The sequence below is a fragment of the Apiospora phragmitis genome (assembly GCF_038363925.1).
Source record: "Apiospora phragmitis strain CBS 135458 chromosome Unknown utg000003l:1.0-2676785.0:1.0-2680665.0, whole genome shotgun sequence".
Lineage (NCBI taxonomy): Eukaryota > Fungi > Ascomycota > Sordariomycetes > Amphisphaeriales > Apiosporaceae > Apiospora > Apiospora phragmitis.
This window is the reverse complement of record NW_027117401.1, coordinates 439,022-463,587: the sequence shown is the minus strand read 5'-3', so window position 1 is coordinate 463,587 and position 24,566 is coordinate 439,022. Positions and strand designations below refer to the sequence as shown.

General features: G+C 46.3%; 2 protein-coding genes across 2 annotated transcripts; one reads left to right on the top strand and one right to left on the bottom strand.

Annotated features, from left to right (window-relative positions):
- Positions 1-19,201: 19,201 nt before the first annotated feature.
- PG994_002547 (uncharacterized protein) lies at positions 19,202-22,737 on the top strand (the record flags this gene model as incomplete). Its single annotated transcript, XM_066853956.1, has 2 exons — positions 19,202-21,708; positions 21,756-22,737. 2 exons carry the CDS (start codon positions 19,202-19,204, stop codon positions 22,735-22,737), a joined length of 3,489 nt encoding a protein of 1,162 aa, XP_066719811.1.
- A 611-nt stretch (positions 22,738-23,348) lies between these two features.
- PG994_002546 (Acyl-CoA N-acyltransferase) lies at positions 23,349-24,369 on the bottom strand (the record flags this gene model as incomplete). Its single annotated transcript, XM_066853955.1, has 3 exons — positions 23,349-23,942; positions 24,023-24,136; positions 24,316-24,369. The coding sequence occupies 3 exons, from the start codon at positions 24,367-24,369 to the stop codon at positions 23,349-23,351; spliced, it is 762 nt and encodes a 253-aa protein (XP_066719810.1).
- Positions 24,370-24,566: the final 197 nt, after the last annotated feature.

The following is a 24,566-nucleotide window of genomic DNA, read 5'->3' as shown; positions in this document are numbered from 1 at the left end:
ATCCCGTAGCTTCGTTACGTAACCCGTTATTCTTTTTCCCGCGTTTATCTATACCCGTCCTATCGCCGCGCGGGCTGGGACTATTTAATTTACCGTGCGTTATTAAAGTGCGATCGAGTTTATATTAGTATAACTAGCGGTGCGATCGCTAGCTATAATATCGTAGCCGGGTTAGGTTATTATACTTCCGTGTTAATAAGTAGAGTTTTAGCCGTATAATTAGGTTAGGTTATAATATTATCCTCCTTTTTCTAATTATTTTATCCTTAAAGTATAGATTTTATAAGTACCCTTATTTTTCCTATCTCGTTAATTTTAATAAGTTCCCTTCTTTTTATTTTTATTATAATATGTGCTTATTATATTATTTAGTCGTATCGAAAAACCTCGATTAAAAAAATCTATTACGCGTTTAGCTTTTATTATTAATATGGAATTTACGGGTAATTTAATTAATATACCTTATACTTATTATTTTCGCTAAAACTTAGCTTGTTATATAAACGAGAAATCGTTTCGTTATTTAAAGTGTATCCGGGTTGGTCGTTCTTGCAACGGTACCTTTATTGCGTTAGCTTTAACGAAGCTGGCTACTTAATAGAAAAAACTGGAAGCGGAAGAATTAGACGTAGAGGAGGCCCTGTTTTTATTATAAATATAATTATTTATTACTTTAGGTTGTTTAGCCCGTTTCCGTTATATAAAGAAGGTTGTGGCGGAAAAGCGTTCGGAGGCGTTTCGTCGGGAATATAGGAGCTAGACGAGGACGGTATTTCTTTTTTAATTATTAATTAGGAGAATTTCGTTTTAGGTAACCTACGTTCTTTAGGCGTTTCCGAGGATATTAATTAATCGTCCCTTAACCTAGGCGATTTTTCGGAGCCCGGCCCGTTGGTTCGTATCGAAGGAGCTTTCCTTTAAACTTCTAGAGTTCTTTAGCGGCGTTTTTTAAGTGTTTTTTAAGTTTTTACGTGTTATTTTTTAGTAGGTAACCCTTTTATTAAACGAGGTATTTTTATCTTTAGCCGATCTTCCTTTTATTAATAATTTTTTCGATTTCGTACTCGTATTGATCTGTTTCGACCTCTAGTTAGGTGTCGAGTGTTACGTATACTAGGGCTAGTTCGAGTAAGGGAAATATGGAATACTAGGTATATCCTTATAGTTTTAGGTAGTAATAATCGGTAGTTAGTTTTTAAAATAACTTTTACGATTTTAAATAATCCGATCTTTTTAAAGTTTAGTTTATTACTAGGTCGTTTAGTTTTAATATTATGTCGTAAGAGGTAAACCTTTTCTTTTTTTTTAAAGGTTAGTCTTTTTAACCTTGTTTTATCGGCGTATTTCTTTATTTATTCTTAGAGAAAAAATGAGGTTTTATTATAAAGTAGTTTAGAGTTTTTTTAGTTTTTCGACTTATATAGTCGCGGCTAGTACTAGCTTTTTTTTTAAAGGTTATTTAATAATTTCCGGGTCGTACTTATAGTTCGCTCGAAATAATAAGATACGTATAGTTTTATTATTTACGCTATTATATACGAACTACGTTATAGGTAATAGTTTTATTTAATTATTTTATTCGTAATTAACGTAGTATCGTAAGTATTACTTTAAGGTTTAATTTATTTATTCGGTTTATTTATCCGTTTAGGGGTAGTAAGCCGTGGATAGTTTATATTTCACGCCTAGCTACGTTATAAGTAATTTTTAGAACTTAGTAGTAAATAGCTTATTTCGGTTAGAAATAATCGTTTCCGGTAGCCCGTATTAATTAACGATAGTTTTAAGGAACGTGTAAGTAAGGTCGTTAATATTACTAAACTCTTTATACGGGAAGAAGTAGGTATATTTCGTAAGTTTGTCCGTAATTATTAATATATTATCGTATTTAACCTTAATTAATAGTTTCGCCGATAAAGGTAGCTTAATAATAAAATTAAGTGCGATCGTTTTTTATACTTTATTTAAAGGTAGTATAAGTTATAGTTCTTTATATAGTCGGTGTTATGCGGCTTTAGTTTTATTATATAAGTCGTATTCGTTAATAGCTTTCGTAACCTGGTCTTTTAATTTCTCGTAATTAAATAACCGTGTAATTCGTTTTTATATTTTAAATACTCCTTGGTATCCGTGCGTAGGTATACGTGGAATTCTTAAATAAATTCCCGTTAATATTATTTAGGAATAAGGATCTTGCTTTAATAATATATTAGCCCATTTCTCGATATTCCGTACGGTAGTCGTAAGGTGGCTGTATTTATTTGTTCGTAGTATTTCTTAAAGCGCGCAACCTATTTGTCGTTATGCTAAACGTGGTTAATTACGTATAGGTATCGTGATAGCACGAGGTTATTATTGTTATCCTGTATAAGGATAGTTCGGGTTTTTAGTAGGACTTTTTCTTAATAGTTTAGTCGTTAGTTAAAGGCGTCGGCCTTTCCGTTATCGCTATTTTTACGATATATAATAACGAAGTTAAATTTTAATAAGAATTTAGATTATCGTATTTATTATTTATTTAATTTTTTTATAGTAATAAACGTGGTTAGGTTTTTATAATCGGTATAAACCTTTATAGGTTTTTTTGTTTCGTTAAAATAATATTTCTATTTTTTAAAGGCTTTAATAATAGCTATTAACTTTTTATCGTAAATTTAGTAATTAAGTTCTAGTTTATTTAGTTTTTTCGAGAAGAATGCGACGGGTATAGCTTTTCGTTATCGTTTCGCTAGTTTAGTTAGCCTCTGATCGTATAGTTTAATACGTCGGTTTCGATTTCGAAGGGTTTTACGGGATTTATTACGCGAAGTATTAGTTCGTTAACGATCCGCTCCTTTATAGTTTAGAAGGCTTTTTTTTATTAGTTTATATAAATAAGGTATCTTTTTTTAATTAAGTTTATTAGGGGTATCGCTATCTTATTAAATCCGGGGATAAAAATCCGGTAATAGTTAGTTAGTTTTAAAAAGGATCTAGCTTTTATAGCGTTTATAGGCGTCGGCTACTCCCTAACTGCTATTATTTTAAAGGATTCTATTCGGATTTCCCCTAGGGATATGACGTATCTTATAAAGGTAACCTGGGTATAGTGGAACACGCTCTTCTCTAGGTTGATTAGCAGGTTAGCGTTCTGTAGCTTTTAGAGTATTAATTTTACGTGTTCTTTATATTATTCTTCGTTTTCGGAGTAGATAAGGATGTCGTCGAGGTATATTACGACGAACTTATCGAGGTATTCGCGTAGGATATAATTAATTATTAATTAAAAGTTAGTTAATACGTTAATTAATTTAAACGGTATAGCTTAATATTTAAAATGTTTATATTTCGTTTAGAACGCGGTTTTTTATTCTTTTCTTTTTTTAATACGGATTAGGTTATATACGTTAAGGAGGTTAAGTATTATAAAGATTTCGGCGTATAATAACTTATTGCGTAGGTCGCTAATTAAAGGTAAAGGGTACCGGTTTTTAATAATAATTTCGTTAAGTTTTTGATAATCGATATATATACGCTATTTAGGTTTCCCGTCCTTACTTTTTTTTAGAATAAAGAAGATAAAGAAGCTTATTAGCGATATAAATAATTATATAACTCTTTTTTTTAAGTTCTCCGTAATATACTCTTTTAGAGCTTATTTATACTCCTAGTTAAGTTTGTATATAGGTATAAATAAGGGTTCTTTCTTATCTTTAAGAGGTATTTCGTGATTTTACCGTATATAAAGCGGTAAGCCTGTTTTTAATTTCTTATTAAAAAGAGCTTCGAATTACCGGTACTTTTTTAGTATAGTTATTATAACGTTCGGTTTAGGTTTTTTAATAATAATATATACTTTAAATACTTTAAATTTATTAAGGGGTCGCTTTTTAAACCGTTATTTATCGATTAAACCTTTTCTTAATATATTTTATTAAAATTAGCTTATTTTTTAATTAATTTTAAGATTATTTACCCGTAATTAGGGTATTTTTAAAATTATATCGTATTTTGCGACGTCCGTAATATTATACGAGATTCGTTTATAACGTTCTCCGAGGTTAATTAAAAAGTTCGCGACTTCCTTCCGTACTTCTCTATTTTCGTAAGTTATAAATCCTTTATCGACGGTTTTAAATCGGTATAGGGCGTTTTTTTCTTATTATTCTAGTTTTAGGCGGTTAACGATTCGTAGTAAGATATAGTTTTTTTACGCTCCGTTATCGAGTAACGCTTTAATATAAACTCTTTTTACGCTTATTATTAAAATAATATACTTATAAACAGCTCGATTATTTATTATTTAATATAGGGACCTTTTTTAATCCGCTTAGTATTATCTTTTTATATTCGGCGGCGTTTATTTCCCGACCGATATTCTTTTAAGTAAGTAATAAATTCTTACGATCGACCGTTTTATTATCGCTATTATTCTTTTTTATTTTTATAGGGAGCTTTTTAATATATTAACGGAGGTGTTTCTATATTCTTCCCCGTGTATAATACTATTCTTAATACTTAAGATTCAGGTTTTTCGAGTAATTCGGAAATTTATTAAGTTCGTTAAAATTTATAAATATTTTATAAGTCTTTAATTATAATAAAGGGTTTTTTTTATTAAACGTATACCTATACGTTTTAAAAGTATTAAGCGCTTTTTTTTAAGCGTTTATAAGTTCGCGATTTTTCTTAGGCGTATTCGAGGTATTAGTTCTCGAAATACTCCTTTTAATTCCGTTTTTTTAAGTAGTATTTTCGTAGCTACTTTAAATCTTTTTATATTAATAAATACGCGCGTCGTTTATTAAAAATCGACGTTTTAACCTTCTTAATTATATAATCGAGGTATAAGTTCGTAATAACTCGTTTATTAATTCGTTAAAGAAACTATTTATTTTTAAGTTTTTTCGCGAAATATTTTATATAAGCGTCGTATACGTATAAGATTTACGAGAACGTAAAGTATATTTCGCTTATAAGAGAGATTCGAGGGTTATTATTTATTATATAATTACCGCGGACTCTTTAAGCAAATCTTACCGTAATAAGTATTTAGCGTAGGTATTTTAAATTTAAGTAAAGGACGCCTAGAATAGCTAGCTATCCGTCGTCCTTAAAGTTTTTAAACCCGGCAATCTCGTTTACGAATTTCCTTATTAATATATCGATTAATCGTTCATAGTTAGCGGGTTACTCTTTTTAACTAGTAATTTTATCGCTATTATTAAAGCTATCGGGGGCGAGATTGTAAGTTAGGGCGAAATCTTTACTTATTATGGCGACGCTCCGCTTAGGGCTCCTCTTCGTTTTTAAGGCTTTAAGGAACTATCTGGTTCCTTCCTTATCTGTTAGGTGGAGGGTGTACTTATCGTCGTAGTAGGCTGTTTAGGATAAGCTGCCGTATTCGGTAATAGCGCTACTTCTTTTAATAACTAGTACGGGGGCGTCCTCGTTTATCGTAGCGTTAACGTGTTATCCGTTTAGGACTTTTTAAAAGTCCTTTTTCGGGGCTCGGTATTTTCGTAAATAATACCCCTTTTTTTAATAATTATAATAAATAACGTTCTATTTTTTATTATTCTTATTATATTTAATAATATTAAAATTTATAGGTTTATTATAGTAATTATACGCGGTAATATTTTTTAATTATATATTATAATAATAACGTAGTCGTTCTATATTAGCCTAGATTCGGTTAATTTACCGTTATTGTTCGCCTTATTTTTCGCGGCGTCGTTCGTATATACGGGTATCGATTTTAATCGTGAATTTTATATATAAAAAGAAATTATTAAAGGTATTAAGCCGGCTAAGTTTATTTTTAACGTTTTTTTTTAATCCTCGGTAATATATTATAATTTTAATAGCTTCGGTATAGTTTAGTCGAGCTATAATACGTCGGAATTCGGCGGTATAAAAGGCGGTTAATCTTTTTTACTTAAAAGTTTTAAGCTCTCTTTTTGCTTATTGTTTTTCGTCGAGGTCTTAGAAGAGTGATTTAAAGGCGTCCTCGAAGCTATCGTAACTTTCGAAAATACGTTATACTTCCGTGCGGTATAGTTCGACTTATTAATCGTTTTTTACGAGTTCGTTAAAGTAGGGCTCGAATTAAGCGAGTATTTTATTCTTAAAGAACGAGGCGACGTGAATAATTTATTAAGTAAAGTTTTTAAACATTTTTTCGTAAAACCGTTAATAAGCCTTAACTTAAACGAGGAATCCTCGGAGGTTCCCGCTCGTTCTATCGAATAGCGTAAGTGAACTAATCTTTATTCCTTTCTTTAAAGCGACAAGGGTTTAAATAATATTAGCGGCGGTACGGAAGAGACGTACCTCCTCGCGTAGCTTATCGATATCGGGTGTTTAGTTTAGGTTTTTTTTTATTAAGAAGGTATTACGTTCTTTTTCGAGCTTAGCGTAATAATATTAATAATTAGCGTTTTTTTATTTAAGCTCCTTAATTTATTTAATTAACGCCTAGCGGGTAAAGCCGTCGTTATTATCGTCGCTATTTATTTTTATAGCGGGATTTCGTTAAGGGGTGTTTACGGTAATAATAAAAGCCTTCCCGTAGCGAGGGGTATTATTAAGTCTAGGTGTAAATATAGTTTTTATAGGTATTATTATTTAAAAATTTAAGTAATAACTCGTAAAAATAAAAGTAATTAAAATATAACGAATATTATTAAGGGTTTAAATAAAAACTTAATAAAATATACCGAAAGGTTTATATTTAATAATACGAAAAAGTATTTAAACGTACGATAAAAGTTCGCTTTTAATAATATAATATATAATAGCCGTAGGAATAAAAAGGTAACTAAGGTACGTTTAATTTAAAAGTATTTATAATAGAGTTATTAAGGTTATTTATTTTATTAATAAATTAAATTAATACTTAAATTAATTATTAAAATAAAAAGTATTTATATAAAAATATATAAGAAACGTTTATTATTATATATTTAATCTCTTTTTTATTAATTTTCCGGGATTATTTTTAACTTACGGTAATCCGTTAATAGTTTACGGTGATTTATTTCTTAAATTATAATAATCTATCCTTAATTAGCTTATTACGGGCGTCGTTCTTTCGCTGTCCCGTAGCTTCGTTACGTAACCCGTCGTCCTTCTTCCCGCGTCTATCCGTACCCGTCCCATCGCCGCGCGGGCTGGAACTGCTTAACTTGCCGTGCGTTATTAAAATACGATCGAGTTTATATTAATATAGCTAGCGGTGCGATCGCTAGCTATAGTATCATAACCGGGTCGGGTTATCGTACTTCCGTGCTAATAAGTAGAGTCTTGGCCGCATGGTTAGGTCGGGTTGTAATATACGCGAGTCCGGCGCGACCGGTATTAATAACTATCGGATCATCCATCGGATCATTTATACCGTAGCGCCTTAGCTGCGTCCCCTCGATAAAAGTTCGGCTAGGTTAATTCGACCTTATAGATTTAAATAATAAGGTTTGTTTTCAATTATTCGATGGTTCGACCGAGTTATCGATTATTATCGGCGTTTTAATTTTATCCTAATCATACCATCCTATGGTTTATATATGATAAGACGAGATGATTATTACGTAGGATCTCCGGCTCTCGTCATACTTTAATAATAGACCGCGGATTATATTATCCTAGCTGCTATGTACTCGGAGACTAACCTATCCGGCTCCATCGAAGGAACCCGGCGACGGGGTGCAGGGTGGTATATTGGCTGCTACGCTACCTGGCAAGGGGGTCGGTGAACAAGCGGTGGGACTCCGATCAACCAGCGAACGAGCCCAAGTGACTAAGCACCCCTGCTTGCCCATTGTAGCAGCCACCCGCGCCGGGCCTTCGCTTGGTACTCGGTCCTACTCTTGGTCCCTGCATTTGCTTGGTGGGCCGAACCAGAACCAGCTATCCTGCGTGAGCAAATGCAGACATACATACCGAGTATACATCCAGGAACTTAACTCTGTATGTAATGGGCTTGGGGATTAATACACACTGGTTTGGCATATAGACAGGGCGAGGAAAAGCACCAATTCACAGCATAATGTAACCAAGCGCCCCTAATGCGGCTGCAAGACATGTAATGGCCCCAAGAGCCGATTGCTGGATGGTACGTCCCCCGCTCTCTTCTTCCGGATAGTCGAATAGGTTTGCCAGGTGGTACGCGTTGTCGTCGCCCTTGCAGGCCAGCTCTTTGGTAGTGACATAGATGCTTGACTCGGCGGAAGAGTCGATCGCAACCCTGCAAGGGTCTGGGGTACGAGTGGAATTCGCCAACACTGCTCAAAGGCCGGTAGGCCGCTGATTGTGTTCCCCGGCACATCCTCCTTTCCCCCGAAGGTCCAAGGTGCCGGTCACGTTCAGGGTAACTCCTTGCTGCTCGGAACACTTCTTGTTGGTGGTGGTAGCGGCGGCGAGGTCGACAGCTTGCGCGCCTTCTTAAATGGTGAACTGGACATGGCTCCGGGAAAGCTGGGGAAGGGTGGGATGATTGTGGAAACTGTCGATGGACTCCTCGGTGCAGTGACTCCACGTGAGAGTCCAGATCAAAGTATATGTGCCTGGCGTATCGAACTCGGTCTAGAAGTGGTATTCAAGATACGGCTCGTGGCGGGAGAAATCGTTGAGTCGCAGGTTGTTCCGCAAGGTGAAGGGGTCTTGTGCGGTTAGGTTGTTGCAACCGCCTGCGACCCGTACAAGCCATTCAAGCTGAGGGTCCAACCAGGGGGGCGAGCTCGGAGTTTTGGAAAGCGACGACGATGGGGGAGAGTTTCGTGGGCGTTTACGTCCCGTTGAGCGGGAAGACCGTTGAGCGGGAAGACCGTTGAGCGGGAAGACCAGGTTTGCTTCGAGGATGCCCGAGTTGGTGGCGTCGACGACGGCTCCCACCAAACGAGACCAGCAAGGCCGCGAGGAGCCAGCTGGGCCGGAAGAGGAATCGCATGCTGCAGTAATAGGGGGCAAATGAACGGACGAGGCAGCAGCTATTCGGAGAAGTGATGTGAGGAAGAAATAATGTATATATATATAACACCCCAAGCCGTTTGCCCGACTGGGAGTGTGGAAAAAAGAGTTGAGAGCCATCGTTCATTCTTTCATATCAACTGCAATGTCAACTGATATGATAGTTGTTATCAACGACGCCATCGAGCGATTTGGAAGCAATGGGCAAGGTAGGAGGGAGCCAGAGGATATATGAAGTGTAACGGAAATGACCGCCTGCAAGGCGTCAGGTTGGAGTAATATGTGCTACTGAAAGTGGCGCCTGTTGTGCTTCGCGTCTCCAAGCAGGTGCATCTGCGAATACTGCTCGCGAGAATGCGTTCGAAGCCTCTAGTATATCCGGGGTGAACATCACCCGAAGGCAGCCTTGGGGGTTGAGGCTGTCAAAGGGCAAAACAGAGACCACAATGCCATCTTCTGCATCTATTAAGTAAGGGTCGAGCAAGGTCTCGAACCCCATGCGATGAGTAAGTACACGCCAGCCTCACACTGGCTTAGGCCTCACTGCAAGAAGTCAAATCACACGATCTGGCCCATTATATCAGAGAGCATTAAGTGCATGGAGTCCATCTTGGCTCGGTGAGTCAAGTTGTCTATCCAGAAAAGAAAAGAAAGCCCAAATTATAACAGTTGACGTCAAAGCATTTGGCCTCAAGAGCTATTCTCACTCACCCTACTTCTCACGTTGCCCCTCTCAGACATCAGTCGCCGCATCCGCATTAATGGACAGCATCATTGGCATCAAGAAGCAGGAGAATGATTTTAACTCCTTTCTTGAAGGCAATGAGAACGGCAATGAGGAAAGAGGGGGGGGGCGGGTTTCAAAAAACCGGGAGCAACCCGGAAGGGTGAAGTTGAATCCATGCAAAAGAATGGAGCCTCGCCTCCAGTGGTGACCCCAGCCACTGGGACTGAGTGTCTGCTCAAAGCCCCGTCCTAAGGGTCCTTGAAGTGCCTTTGCTGTATCAACTGAGGTCAAAGGACACCCGGACAATGCTCCGGTGTCCATCGAGGATCAGGAAGACAACGAAAGCAACCGCCATCATTGCCCTCAATAAGCTCTGAGCCACCAAGGAGGAGCGGGCAAGCCGCTCGTTTTCTAACTCCATTGTTCAGGAACAAGAGGCTCATGGCGTTCGGTCCTCGGGGAGTTGCGCTCAACGGATACGAGGGTTATCACGCCGGGGTCTGAAGAAGCTCGTGTTCAAGGCGCCGTTTTCAATCGGCCTTTTCTTTTCTTTTTCTATCGATGGGGCTACTTCAAGGGGCTGCTGAGCCCGAGACGGCGAGGAGGCATCTGCTGTGAAGCCCCCTTTTGCTTCCAGGCATCAGCCGAAGAGGCGAGAGAAAAACTAATTATATGAAGCAGTAACTTCTCATATTTGCGGGGACTCTATCATAAGGCTTATAATTATACAGGGTTGGCTGTGAGGGAAAGTTCTTCCCAGTTCTATAATGTAGATGGTGCCCCCTCACAGTATGTGCTGCCTCTATAGTATGATCATGCATGTTATTGGCTTTATTTACCATGCCTCGCGCAGCTGGGCGAGCGTGTGACGATATATCTTCTTGCGTTACCACAGGCCAGGCAGCCTAGGGTCGCTCGAAGCCACTCCTTCCGCCTGAGGGGGATGGTCCCTAGGGCCAAGCTCGATGCAACATGAGCCAGGGCGTGATGATGACCCATACGCGTGGGACGGACACGTTGATACTTATGCTGCCGTATAACATCCATGGTGCTGCCAGTGGCGCTAGCTAAGGGCGCATGTGCTTCTCTTCCTAGCTGGTTTTGTTTGTTCTGCTGGTGCTGTGGATGAACGGGCGATACCATCAAGACAGCATTCCTGCTGGTATCACTGGTTAAAGGCGCCGCTCAGTCTGGGGGCACGAGGGGAAGATGGTGAATACTACTATGGAAGAGGGGAGTCTGCAGTGGGTGAGATTACTCCATTCTTAGGATTCAAAGCGGGATACTGCTATCGAAAACAATACGTAGGCAGTTACAAACGTTTAGACCACGGGTCGATATATCCCATAGTAAAGAGCTATAAGCCCTTTTCTAAAGCCAATACTACATGTATATATGATTATGAGGCCCTTTGTGACTAGCTACGCCAGGAATGCAATTGCACTTTAATATTAAGCGGCATCTAGCTATTCATAAGGCTTCGTAGCTAACTGCAGTATCCTAAAGGGACTCAATAGACTGTCCGTCAGCCACAAGAGTTCTTATCCATAAGCCGCCCATGCGTCAAGCTGGACTGCCCCGACTTCGCCCCCCTGACGAGAATCCGGAGTTTGTCCTCGCGTTTACATGCGAGCCTTGGTATCGCTTATCAATCCATTCAAAGCAAGATGTTGGATCATTTCCTGACGGGGCCAAGAAGAGACCGGAGTTGCTCAGCCTCATCCTTCTCTAACGTTGGCGTGCTTATGAGGTACCGCCGCCGCTCACCTTTCAATCCCTTATCTTCAGCGTGCGTGAGTCATTCGCACCCAAAGAGGCAGGTGGCCGAGAGCCATGGCACGTTTTTTCCCCGATGGAATATCGCTCAGTCTGAGCGGCGGACGAGGAAACAGTTCATGAGCAGATTGCCAGTCATTGAGGAGAAGACAGATGATGGTGGAGGTTTTCCCCGGAGTTGTTGCAGATATAAAGGAGGCACGGGTGGGCTACAACGGGGTGTCCGACCCGACTTAACCGCCGATTCTCCAATCGAGACACCCCCACCCCCCCTACTATCCGGGGCATTCTGGATCTACGCGATGCATGCACACTGGCCAAAACAGTGAATGGGGCCATTTCTACTCGATGCGAAACAATTCTCTGTGTGCTTGTGCGAGAAAATCCCGTGCAATAACTACTCAATTCCTGTTTCATAGATTGTCACAAGGGTCCGTCCGATAAAATGGCCCGTTAGGGTCTAGCACTGCGCACTTACCTAGCGTAATTAATCCCCGAACGCTTAACTTGCGACGACCCAAACAGCAACTGCGGTAGAGTACGGACGTTTCTGGGGGGCTTGACGAGTCAGCCAGGAAAGAGAGAGAAAGGGAGAGACAGACCTCTTTCACCCAAACGGTGTACGTAGGGGCTGAGTTCAAACGGCTAAGAGGGCGGGAGGTCTAATCAATTACCCGAAGGACAAAAAACATTCCGTTGTGTGTGTGTGTGTGTGTGTGTGGAAATGCGCACTGATGCCTTCTCGTTAGGCGTGTTAAGGGTCCAATTGGTTTCGTGTAGTAGAACACTAAGGTTAGGGGGCTGCGATTACATAACAGCCAAGCAATTGACAGAGTTTTAAGGCCGTCATGAACGAGACGAAAGGAGGAAAGGGTGAAGGGAAGAGACGGGAGAAAGAATAAGGATAAAAGTAAGAGCACGTAAGATGAGATGATATGGTTGGATGGGTAGCGTTGCTGTTGCCGCATTCACCAGGAAAACAGATATTTCGCGTATCGTTGAAGATGGGAGATTAGATTGCCCATGATGCTAAGGTTAAAGGCTTGTTGTGGTATTATTAGTAGCCCACCGCCGTCTGCTAGGTTACATGCCATAAGTCGCGAACTACTGCATGCAGTGCAACACCCGCCTGGGCCCTCCCTCCCTGTACATACATAGGAGCTGGCGGCACCGGAGGCACATGCAATTTTAAAGATGAGTTGTGGTTGGCGGGTTCCCGAAGCGCACGCATGCATACGTCCAGACGCGCTCATGTACGTTTGATGTAGGTGACCGGTCAATAGATGGCAATGGCCATCAGGGTCAAGATTGGATTGATAAGACGGCACCGGCCGAGGTCATGCGGTCGATATGTCTGATTTCAGGGTGGGCTGGCAAAGTGCGTGCAGGGAGTGGGATTGGAATGATCTATCTTTCTCATCTTATTACCCCGCGCTTTTTCCCCAGCAAGAGAACCAGGCCATGTGTTTCTGGCAAGCAATGTCATTTACGGAAATTGTTGTTTCTGTTTTTATCCAGCAGTGTATAATTTGCTTACATTACAACAAACAACCGTTCTGGGGCATAGGATCCAGGTTAGCCTAAGCCTGTGTTGAAGGAGCAGATTCTCCACGGGCCCCCGACCGGTGACCGAGCTCCGAGAGCTGAGGTCGTATGGCGTATGGAGAAGAGAGGAGGAGAGAGCATTGGCCAGGAAGACTCCATTGACATCCAGATGCGCTCACCAACGAAAACCGTGCTCAGTGAACCGCCATGGTCATGGGTGTTGCCATTGAGGATCGAATCGAATTGCGAGAAACGCACCTTTTCAACAGTTGGGTTGCCTAGCAAAGACCTTGCTCGATAGGATACTGAGAAGGTGTGATTGAGTGGAGGGAGATATCGACCGCACATGGAGAGTCCTTGGAGAGACAGGTTCATGACCTGACTGACCTTAGATAAACTGGGGCCAACCTTGTTGCGTCCGAACCTGGCCAGTCAGTCCAAATGTTCAAAGCCTATCTAAAGTACATATTCCCCCAAGACAGATTGAAATGAACGGAAACCAGCAGATCGGGTCATGGCAGTTCGAGCCGACTTCCTCAAGGTCAACTCAAGCAAAAGGCCGCACCATGGCATTGGCTCCAACCGGATCACCATTTCTTGCCACTGTAATGGAGCAACTGAAGCGGCGCGCCGGTCGCGAAGCTACATACAAGGCTGCAGGTGCTAGCTAGGCCAGCAGCGAGGCCGGACAGCAATCAGCGAACAGGCGCCTACCACGTAGGCGCTCTAGCACCTAGCGCATCCCGGATGTTTGGAAGAACCGCTCTGAGGGAGCGTTTGGCTCTCAAGCTCTTTCCACGTCCCTGTCTAACCCTAGCAAGTTGAGCCAGGTTTTGGGTTAGTGTAGCGAAATTAGTGAAGCCTCATCTCTGCAGATTGACAATTGACAGGGGGGGGGAGGGGTATGTGCGCTTATTGCTGTTTAAGCATACATACAGTAGAGGCGGAATGAGGAATGTGCTCAATCGACTTCCAATGTCGGGTACCAGTGGTAAACGAACTGCTCTTGACGTCAACAGCTGGCATGCGCGCTCCCGCTGAAGAACCCGAAAGAAAATAGTTGCATGCACGATGCTAACAAACAATAGCTTGTTGGTTTAGGTAGCATATGCGAGATGCCGGAGCGGGATGGATGGCAATGGCACGCTGCAGATCGCCTGACATTCAGATAGAATTGCTCCCTTGCGTCGGCCTGCCCTTCTCTCTCGTATGGCCTGTTGTGTGTGGTTGCTCATGTCATTTCCATGCCGCTTGTTTTGTAGCAGCGCCGGAGCTCCTGTGCGATCACGGGATACAAGGAAAAAAAATTAAACATAGATCTCGCACCTTTATTACCTAGCCCCATGCCGTTTTGGATGCTCATCAGTCGATGCGCGGGGGAAGAGATATGCATGAAAGGGGAAAGACAAGACCCCGTTTCTCCTGACGGTGGAAACGTGATTTTTTCCAGCCCGTTCGATGCTTTTTTGCATCATCGCTGGGCTGCTGTGCAATGAAGGACCCCAAGTCAAGCTGATATAACGGAGAGAATATATCTATACGAAGCAGGCCTTATGGCAGGGTCAGCGCCGATCACTATGTCGCTGGTAATAAACCGAAAGGCACCGACGACTCGTGTTCAGCTGTGGAATCCTTGGCACTGGCCAATTATTGAACAGAAGAAAAAAACAAAGTGCAAAAATAACGAAGCGGACCACTGCGGACGCAGAGGATGATGGATGACGGAACCCAACGGCCAAAAAGGCAGAAAAGACCCCAACGACAGACAGTACGAACCACAATCTGTCAATGATGACACGGATTCCGCCCACACTATCGGACGACAGATGGTTTGCCGCTGGTGTTTTGACTAGATGGACTAGACGTAGACGGAGCATGGCTGCATTGTCGTTGTCGGATGTGCTTAGGCAGTATCCACAGAAAATACTCATTTCGGCCAAAGTGAAGGATAACTCTCGGAAGACAATTGTGTCGACGTTCAAAGAGGGTCGTTGTGCTCAAAGTTGTTATGCTAGCGTTTGCAGTGCACACGGTGCGATGTCAAAGGCCTGTGTACGGTCGGGATGGAGAGACACGCCTAGCAAGGATTCCCACTGTGGAATTATAAAATCTGAGAGCTTATTCCTTGTCGCTGCAGCACCCTGCATGGCCCGTTTTCAACTCCGTCTGTAGAAGTGAGACCTGGGCGTCGCATTGATGCAGTGGTGCTGCATCGTGCGGGCGAGTAGGTATGTCTCGAACTCTTGCGAGCAAACAAAGCAATGGAAAAGCCCTCACGTCTCGCTACCCAAGGGCGGCCAGTGGGAGTGTGAACATCGCATGGCGTTTGATGAAAGCTGGGAAAAAAAAGATAATAGGGGGTGGCAGAAGAAACCCGGCAAGTAGCGATAGAACGTGGTAAGGTGGGGGCCCGCCCAACTCAGGGGTAGGGGGGTAGGCAGATGTCCGACGAGCATACCGTCTTGGGTAAAGCGTCAGGAACATCAGCGCTATTGGCTCGCGGAAGCCAATGCCGACCCGCTGTGATGGACGATGCATGGTGGGACCTTGCAGCTCTGCCACATGCCTTTTGACCGGCCATGGCTTGCTGCTGAGGTTTTGTCGGCTGCTTCTGTGACCATGTGATTTGACTACTGTAGTATTCGGAACGTCTGGTAGATGAGCACTTATTCAGCAGCGTCATGGTGAATCGTGCTCCTGAGAAGAGCCATTTGTATGTATGCGACGGCCTAGAATTGTTCCGACATGAGCAACCACCACTTGTGGTTTGTCTCCCTGGGCGCAAAGGATGTAAAGGGATCCGAAAACCGCCACGGAATTGATAACCTGCTTATCTGAGACTCAGACAGCGTCGACCACCACAAAAGGAGATATCTCGCAGGAATCGCTTGTGAGCCCTCGGCCGACAAGGAGATGAGCTGAAACAACCCAAGGGAAAGAAAAAATAAAATCGATTGACATCGTTTTGCGATAGGCCGGCAAGTTGCGTACTCAGGTACACAAGTATATTTTCTTTCTTTTTCGACGAGTGGGTAGCACCCGTTTGTTCCCACGCTCATCAAACATCAAACGTGGGGGAGAGCAAACGGTTGGTTGACTTTTAACCCCAACTACCTTGAGGCTTGAGCCGGCTCGGTCTGAAGCGTTGCATATTTCTTGTCTCGGCCGCGGCATCGTCCTACATGCGTATGTACCCAGGTCTGTGTGTACAACTGTCGATGGTATCCAGCCTCGTATTGCCATCAACCAATCACTTCGCCAGAAGACCAGGTACGAGAGCCGTTTTGCCGAGTTCTCAGCTGTGGGAAGTGGCATGGCGGGACTGTACGACTCGGGTACTGAGGTTATGCAACGACAATGCTGAGAATCGCTCAACAGCCAAGCCAAGCCCGGCAATCCACTCGGTCAGTACACAAATAGTGAACATTGTACAATAGTGCAAATTGTTGAAGTCATGATCGTCGTATCCCAAGCGCCGGGGAGGAAGATGGGCCTATGCTCATGTATTGGGGAGATTGCCCCAGCGGAAAACCGATTCCCAAGAAGTGGTGGCGGAGAGTTGGTGGAGGATATCGTCAGTAGATCCACCGAATCAACCCAAGGCCGCGGGACCAATGAACTGGTTTTATCCTTTGGCTTCCAACCATAGGATTATAGACAGAGAGTAGTAGGCATGCTAGAGCGTGCTATCGGGTTTTCGGTTTCCTGTCACTGCATCCGTTCTAAAATAGAGGGAAAAGGAATCTGTATATGCAGGTGTCAGACAAGACGGCTTGCGGCTGCGGAGGAGGATTGAGCAGAGGAGGAAGAGCCTCGAGAGAGAGACCTGTGAGCCTTGGGCGGTTTCAGTGGGAAGCAACGGCGAGACGGGCGCTAATAAGCAAAGTCAATCAACCCACCGAATCATTGGAGCACGCATGGAGGAAGGATCGTTCATGTTGGAACCCTCGAAAATCAAAATGCATCAATCTACGGAGTGAAAGTACACACATGCACTTTATACTTTTATTATTCAGGCAGGGTCGTTATGCTGAGATGAGATGATTACCTAGAATTGCCAGCTGAGCTGATCTTTGTGCACGGCTACGTGGTCGATGCGATGCATGCACAGCAGATCGATTGAAGGAAGCAATAAGGAATATTTTGCATGGTGCATAAACCAATCGCAATAACCTACATAGCAGTAGCACGCTCTCTCCGACGCTATCTGCGCCAATTACCAATGCCAGGCATGTCTTAGCTGTGCGAGGCATGCGAATAAGAAGCAAGATTAAGAGTAAAAGGAAAGACGGGGATGAACAGTTTCCAGCCGCGTACGACCACGTCTTCATCGTGCCATGCCACTGCGGAAATATTCGTCATCGGATAAGGAGACCAGACCATGGCCGGCTGCCATCGTATCACCGACGGTCGGTACGGTTGGTGGTAGGAGCCCTTCTGGGAGCCCATCTACGCAGAATAACGATCATGCAGTCCAGTAGCAGCCGATGGGGTTATTGTTTAAATGGTTCATCTTACAGTGGGATCGTGGGCAGCAATGGGCAGAAGAGAAGACGGGGGGGACGGCCACTGGACAGCTAGGCAGTCAGAGCAAGTAGCAGTGGCTGTGACAGTGTCATCTACTGTGCTTGGTCCCCCCTCCATGCTCCCGGTCAGGATGTTACCATCACTTCGGGCACGCCCCCCTCTCACCCCTGAAGAAAAAGAATCTCGCTGGACCGCAGTCGCCCAAGCGTCCTTGCACACCCAGCAGTCGGCCCCAGTCCCTAGTCAATTTCCACCGCTCAGGTTATCCATTTTGGGTTGAATCTCGTTGTCACCTCCATTGATTGGAAGTCCACACTTGGACGTCCAATCCAATGGCCCTCGATTGATTGACTGACTGGCGTGCGTCGACCGAGTCTAATGTCTACCAGACTTTTTGCTCCTTGTCTGCCCTCGCCTCTTTTTCTCTTGTTGTCCTGTTGTAGTAGTAGGCGATACCTATCACCTCCTTCCGTTCCGTTCCCTACCTAACCTACTCCATTTTTCTTCTTGGAACTTGGAAGTCCTCACCATAGTCGTTCATTCATCATCCAACTTGATCCAACTTGGCCGCCCTGCCACCACCTCCACTAACCCTCTCCAATCCGAGCCGCGGGGAAAATAAGGCACCTCGACAGCGACACAGCGATCAACCAGAACAGAAACACGGGCCTTTGTTTTTGGTAGCAGCAATTTCCGACACATCATTAAACACCGTACCACGGCAACTTTCTCTGGCATCCAAAACGAGGCAAATCACAACATTTGGTCACTTCCATTCCAGCAATCCGTAGTTTTCGGCCCTGAAGAAAACCTTACCCAGTCTCAGCTGCTGCCCGCCTAATCTGCAGGTACTATTGGATACTGCACCACGTTACACAAGGCAACTTCCACTCTCCCAGGACAGCCAAGCGGCGGCGAAAACGACGACAACTGCGAACAGACGAATAGGTCTGGCCTCGATTTTTCGATTTGTGACGAGTGCAGGATATATCAGATCTTGGTGTTTCAAGCGCATGTTCCAAGAGCCACCGTCGATTTTTTTGCTCTACGTTGGGACGAAAAACCTCCGTACATCAAACTAGCAGCAGCAAACCCTGAGCTGGGCTGTGTGATCGTCAACCCTTCCCCCGTCGCCCAACTTCATGCTTTATTTTGTGACAAACAAATATAAGCTTAGCAGGTGAAACAGCTTCGTTACAGCCGAAAGGCCAGCCTACAGGTAATTGACCCAATTGCTTTCTTTTCTGTCAATTGACTGGCAGTTCTATACCCTGCCGCTCCCCTCATGAGGTTGCACCGACAAGTTGAAGTGTTCCTCCCAACTATGCATACTGGTTGCGAGGTGTCAGTCGGCTTCATTTGCCGATGCAGCAGTCCGCCTAGCAAGTCTGACATTTGAAACTTGAGAGACTATACTAAGCGTGCAATTGTTTAATATAGGCGTTTCGCTCATTCCGTCCCGACCAAAGGCCATTGTGCCTTGATCCTGGATTCGTTCGAAATACTGGGCAACTGCTCCATCCACAGATCTACTTCGCCTTCATTTCTTTGATGGAAACCACAACACAGCGTCTGTAGCTCCTTAAATCGGGCGGTCTCTCGCAAGTCCATCTCGCGTCGGACTTTGACAGCACGCAACTACACAACCACTTCTCAGCACATCCGAAACCCACCACCAAAATGAATCGGTTCAGAACCAAGAAGAAGGGCAAGGAGGAGGTGGCCGCGCCTCGGCCTTCTCAGGACTCGGAGTCGTCAGGATTCAGGTTCAGGAAGGGGAAGAAGCAACAAGAGGACCCAAAACCCGAGATCGACCTTGCCTCGGCACTACCGTCTTCAGACGACTTTCGCACTAGCTTGTTGATGACAGGTCTTTCCGCTCGATTTTCCATGCTCCGGGAACAGGACGACCCCAGCACCAAGATCGGAAAGGCGCTCGATGACAGTGTTCTGTTCCCGAAGCGTCAGTCAAGGATGCAGGACTTTGGCCCAGCCGGCGCTCTCTCTGCTCTTGGCGGCCTATCGGACATAGCAGAAGTCGAGTCGATCCGGGCACCATTTGCTCGGAACGACCCATACGCATCAGACAATGATTCAACTCATGGCAGCGTCATGACAAGGGCGAAGCCGACGGAGGGTAACAATCTGTTCGGCGGAAGGCAGAAGGTCTACAAGATTGCTGCCGGTGGCGGTGGCATGAATGGAAGGGTATTATACGACGACGACGTTGCCTTGTCGGCATTTCAGAAATGGAAGCGAGACGAACAGAAGCGCAAGTCGTTAGAAGGCTCCACGGACGATGGCGATGATGGCTCCCGGAGGCCTTCTGTGGAGGAGCCGTACCCGCGATCCGAATCGCCATTTTCCACCTCTTACAACCGGAAGCGGGAAACCAACTCAACCACATCTTCCATACCTTCCATGGCGCGCAACTCCACAGCCGCCACATCCATAACATCACAACAGCCTACGCCATCCGTCAAGGACTGGCAGGGCGGTTCTACTGCTCCGACATCGGCAAGCTCTACACCAGTTTTGGAGCGAAGCTTTACGAGAGGGCGCCGCCTCTACGAAACAGGCCTCAACCACGACCTTCAGGAGCAGCAAACTTCGGCCCTGTCTAGAATGGATACACTCAGCCGACAGCGCAACTTGGGATCGCGAACTCCTGATCTCGCACAAGCCTCGCCATCCCCCACAACTACCGGCTTCTCGGATCGTTTCTTCGGAGACCGCAGGATCTTGTCAAAGGCTAGTGCCCCCCAGCTGCGGTCAATGAGTCCAACCACGTCGAGGTCTGGGGCTGGAACACCGGATCTGGGAATTCGAGTTCCTAGTGGTAGCGACAGCAGGAATGGCAGCTTTGCAGGGGCTCCGCCTCTGAGCCCCCCAATCAGCGAAAGTGAGGAAATTGCCGCGCTCCCCATTGGGCCAAACGATCGCGGCAAGGCAACTGCTCTAGGAGTTTTCCAGAAGCCAGCGCAACCGTACGATGAGTCTCGTTTCGCTCAACGGCAGCTCCAGCTCCAACAAGGTCGCGATACACCGACCCAGCGTTTCCGAACCGAGTCCAATGCCTCCCATGGATCGGCATCCTCGACACCACAGCAGCTCGAGATCAAGACTGAAAGCTCTCTCCCCAAGATATCCCCCACGCTCGCGGAAGAGCCCAGCGGTTCCACATTTTTTGATGACTCGGATGTTTCCCCCGGCAGAGGTTCTCAGTTGCATATCGAGCGACCTGCCGACAATGTGCATCCCGCTTTCCGGCAAGGCGCATTGCCCACGCCGCTTTCACTTTCCGGCAGATCAGATGGCGAGTTATCTCCCAACACGGAGCCTTCATCTCTGTCACCTCAACCTCAGCTCACGCCAGCCGACTCTCCGACCCTTGGCCCTGGCGCAATTGCGGGGCTAAGCGGTATGGTCCGCCAGCATCTCCGAGCAGACAGTGGAGCCTCTTCCATCTACGGCATTGCTTCCGCCACCGAAAACAACGACAGACGCTACGTCAACGATGTCAACGACTACCGGGATCTCGTGAACAACACTATGTCCTGGAATCCTCAACACGATAGCACAGCTCCTGGATTCAATATGGATTCAGACAAGCTGCTACCCGAATTTCAAGGCAAGCCCGCTGCCAGTAGGGAGTCTCGAGGTGCGGATGACTTTGCAAGAGAACTGGCCGACGGTGCCCGCCGTGTACGCGAAAAGCTCACATCGTACGTTGAATCGGATAATGGCTCGACCACGAACCTTATCATTCAGGATAACAGGGAGCCACTAAATGCTCAACAGCCTAAATCAGCCCCATTCGGTTTGTTGAGGAACAAATCCAGCCTCGGTTCGATATCACAGCCGTCCAGGGCTGGCAAGATGCAAGGGGTCGGTGCTCCTACATCACCGGGCAGTGCTAATCAACAGTCTTACGATGACATGGCTGGACTGCCTTCGATGAGGGAAGACGTGGCCAAGGAGGCAATGGCTGATCCGTCTGGAGGAAATGAGTCTGAAGGCAATAGCGAACAACATGCCGGAATCCGCGCGTTCCGCCAAGCTCGACGAGAGCTTCAGCGATTGAAGGAAGCTGAGATGCAGCAGCGCCGCCAACCACCACAAGGAAGCCTACCTGAGCCTCCCTCGGGGCGTGCAACACCTACCAACCAGTGGAACCCTACACATCGGTCTCCTAGTAGAGACAGGAAGCCTCCTCTACCCTGTCCCAACGAAGGCCAAGCGAGGACTCCATGGTCAACATCTCACGTTCCGGATCTAGAGGCACATTGACCCTGGAGCACGACAGAAGCGGCTCGGATTCAAGCCGCGAGCGTCCCGGAAGCCGACCTACTCGCTCGAGGAATGGCTCATCACCGCCAGGTCGCTTACTGGAATCGAATGATGACTTCCGCCAGCCAATGCGATCGCCTGGCCTGCCGGGAACAAACATTCGACGCTCGCCACATATGCCTCCGCAAGGCCTTGCTGGAAACTCGCCTGCCAGGGTGCAGCAAGGGCAGCAAAGTCTCCGAGTTCGGCCTGTCCAAGACTCGGAGCTGGGCAACCCCTCCCCCATTTCGCCCATGGCCGGATCCTTCATTCCGTCATCTGGTCTGCCCTCGTCCCCGCGCGCCTTCAAAACACCTAATCCCGGTCTCAACTCGGATGGTACCGAGGTTCCCGGGCTCAATGACAACATGAAGCGCTCCGTCAAGAAGCGCGAGATCTCGGAACCGACCTTCGTCATGTCCACTTCACGCGTGCCTACCGTGTCACTGCCCGCCGAGGCTTCTGCGAACCGCGAGCGCGTCAACAGCCGTTCGAGATCTAACAGCAAGTCCGACAACCATGCGCCACCTCTGCCGCCGATCAACCCAAGACGTCGACAAGACGGGTCGAAGACTAGGACCATATTTGGATCTCTGGTAGGCCGCAAGAGCGACGAGGCCAATGCCAGCGCCCCCCAACTCTCGACTGGTCCTGCTCCTGGTTCGTCACACTCGGCCGATGACGACGTCGCAGACAAGCCTGTCACTCGTCAGCTCCGAAAGATGGCCTCGGAAGCACAGGGCATGCAGCTCAACCGCCCCATGGGCGCGCCGAACAGCAATGGCCAGTTCGCCAGCATTGGACCTCCGGCTTCGAGGATGGTGGTGACCCAGAACGCGAAGGACCGGGAGCGTACCAGTTCAGTACTGCCAGGCGGCATGATCTGAGTGAGACAGTTTTGGCTATTTTCTTTTTTTCCCATCAAAAGTTATGACCAATGCCCTCCGCACGGTGTTGGGTAAAGCATACTGCGCCTGTTTATACCTTAGTGTCTTTTTCCTTTGGTTTTCCGATCCTGTAATTTCTTTTTATGATGCCCTAGGGAGTTTCGACGCTTGATCGGGCTGGTCTCGGAGTTCAAGTGTTGGCTGAAAATCTACATACAATGTGGGATGGGGCGAGCGCGGCTTGACAAATTTTTTCTACTCAAATTTTTAGGGACATACTGGCCAAGATACCGCTGCATATTTGTGGGCGCATGAGTTCTGATTTGAAGCGGGGGCAGCTTGTCCTGTTTGGCAAGCAAAGACTGAATGAGCAAGAGGGGGGCCTGGACTCTCGCAGGTCTCATCGGATGTAAGAGAGGTCGTATGTGGGGGGTGAAGGATCTCGGTCTATCTTGACCTTGGATATTTCACCTTGATGTATCAAAAGTAATCAGAGCACATCCACCAAGAAATAGTGACGATGACATATATGCACACTATGGCACCAAACATACGATCCGCTTGCTTCTTTCCCTGTTTCCAATGAGTGACCGACCGACCGACTGACTTTTTCAAGCCTGGGCGATGTCGATGACCATGTGGATGCCGTCTTCCCCACCGCCACCCGTACCCTCACCTTCGACCGCGGACGGCGTCGACGGCGTCACCAAGCGGAACCCGACCTTCTCGTAGAACTGCACGACGCCGGCGTTGTCGGGCGCGATGCCGATCCAGGCGCCCCGGCCGTAGTCCTCGCCGCTCGCCCGCACGCTGCGCACGTAGGCGTCGATGAGGCGGCGGCCCCAGCCGCGGCGCTGGTACGCCGGCAGCAGGTCGATATGCATGGTGGCGCGCCAGCCCTGCGACGAGAGGCTCTTTGGGGCGTTGGAGTTGGAAGAGTCTGTCAGCTGCAGCAGCTTGCGTGGGTCGTAGGCTAGGCGGATCAGGGCGGCTGGGTTGGGTTTCTTGGCTTGGAGGGGGGCGGTGCCGGATGGGGTTAGGGTGGTGTCGTCGGGGATCCAGAAGGGTTCTTCTTGTTCTTGTGTTGAAGATGACGGGGGAGGAAGAGGGGGAGGGGGGGCTACGGCGGTGGAGAGGACGGAGGCGATGTAGGAGGGGTACCGCTCCCGCGAAGGCGAAGACGTCGGGGCAGCCAATGCAGTAGCCTACTACCTTCCCACCCGCCTCCGGCGGAGCCCGGAAGAGAAGAAGAAGGATCATCAGGTTGGTCGTCGTCGTCCTCTACCAGCATGTGACAGGTCGCTGGCGATAGGAGCGTGTACTGGTGTGTCCAGATGTAGGGGGCTAGTTTGGCGGTTATGGGGGTGGTGGAGAGGGAGGGGGGCAGGGTGGCGCGGCACTTCGCAGGAGATTCATGTTAGTTAGCCTTCTCTTATTCTCCTTATCTTCTAGTTTTGTCCCGCCCTTTCTATTCGTCGCTGCGACAGAGGCGGTTTGCCTGGATCGAGGTGAAGTCGAGATGACTGTCGGGTGGTGGTGCGGGGTGGGGCAGGCTGGGAGCTGATCGAGTCGACTTACAATGTGGGCGCAGGCCTCGAAATCCGACTCCTGGTAGGGCCTAATGAAGACCATTTTGATCAATCTGTTTCGTCGTCGCTCCGATTAAAGATTTCTCTACACGTGAGGCTCGGCAGTGAGTATGGATTGATGGGGAACCAGGTGAGTTAGGTAAGTAATCTGTCCCCCAAGAATCTGACATCATAGCACCCCTCCATTGGGGGCTGTGTCTTCTGGTGGGATCGATGAAAGGGAACAGGGCAACCCCACCT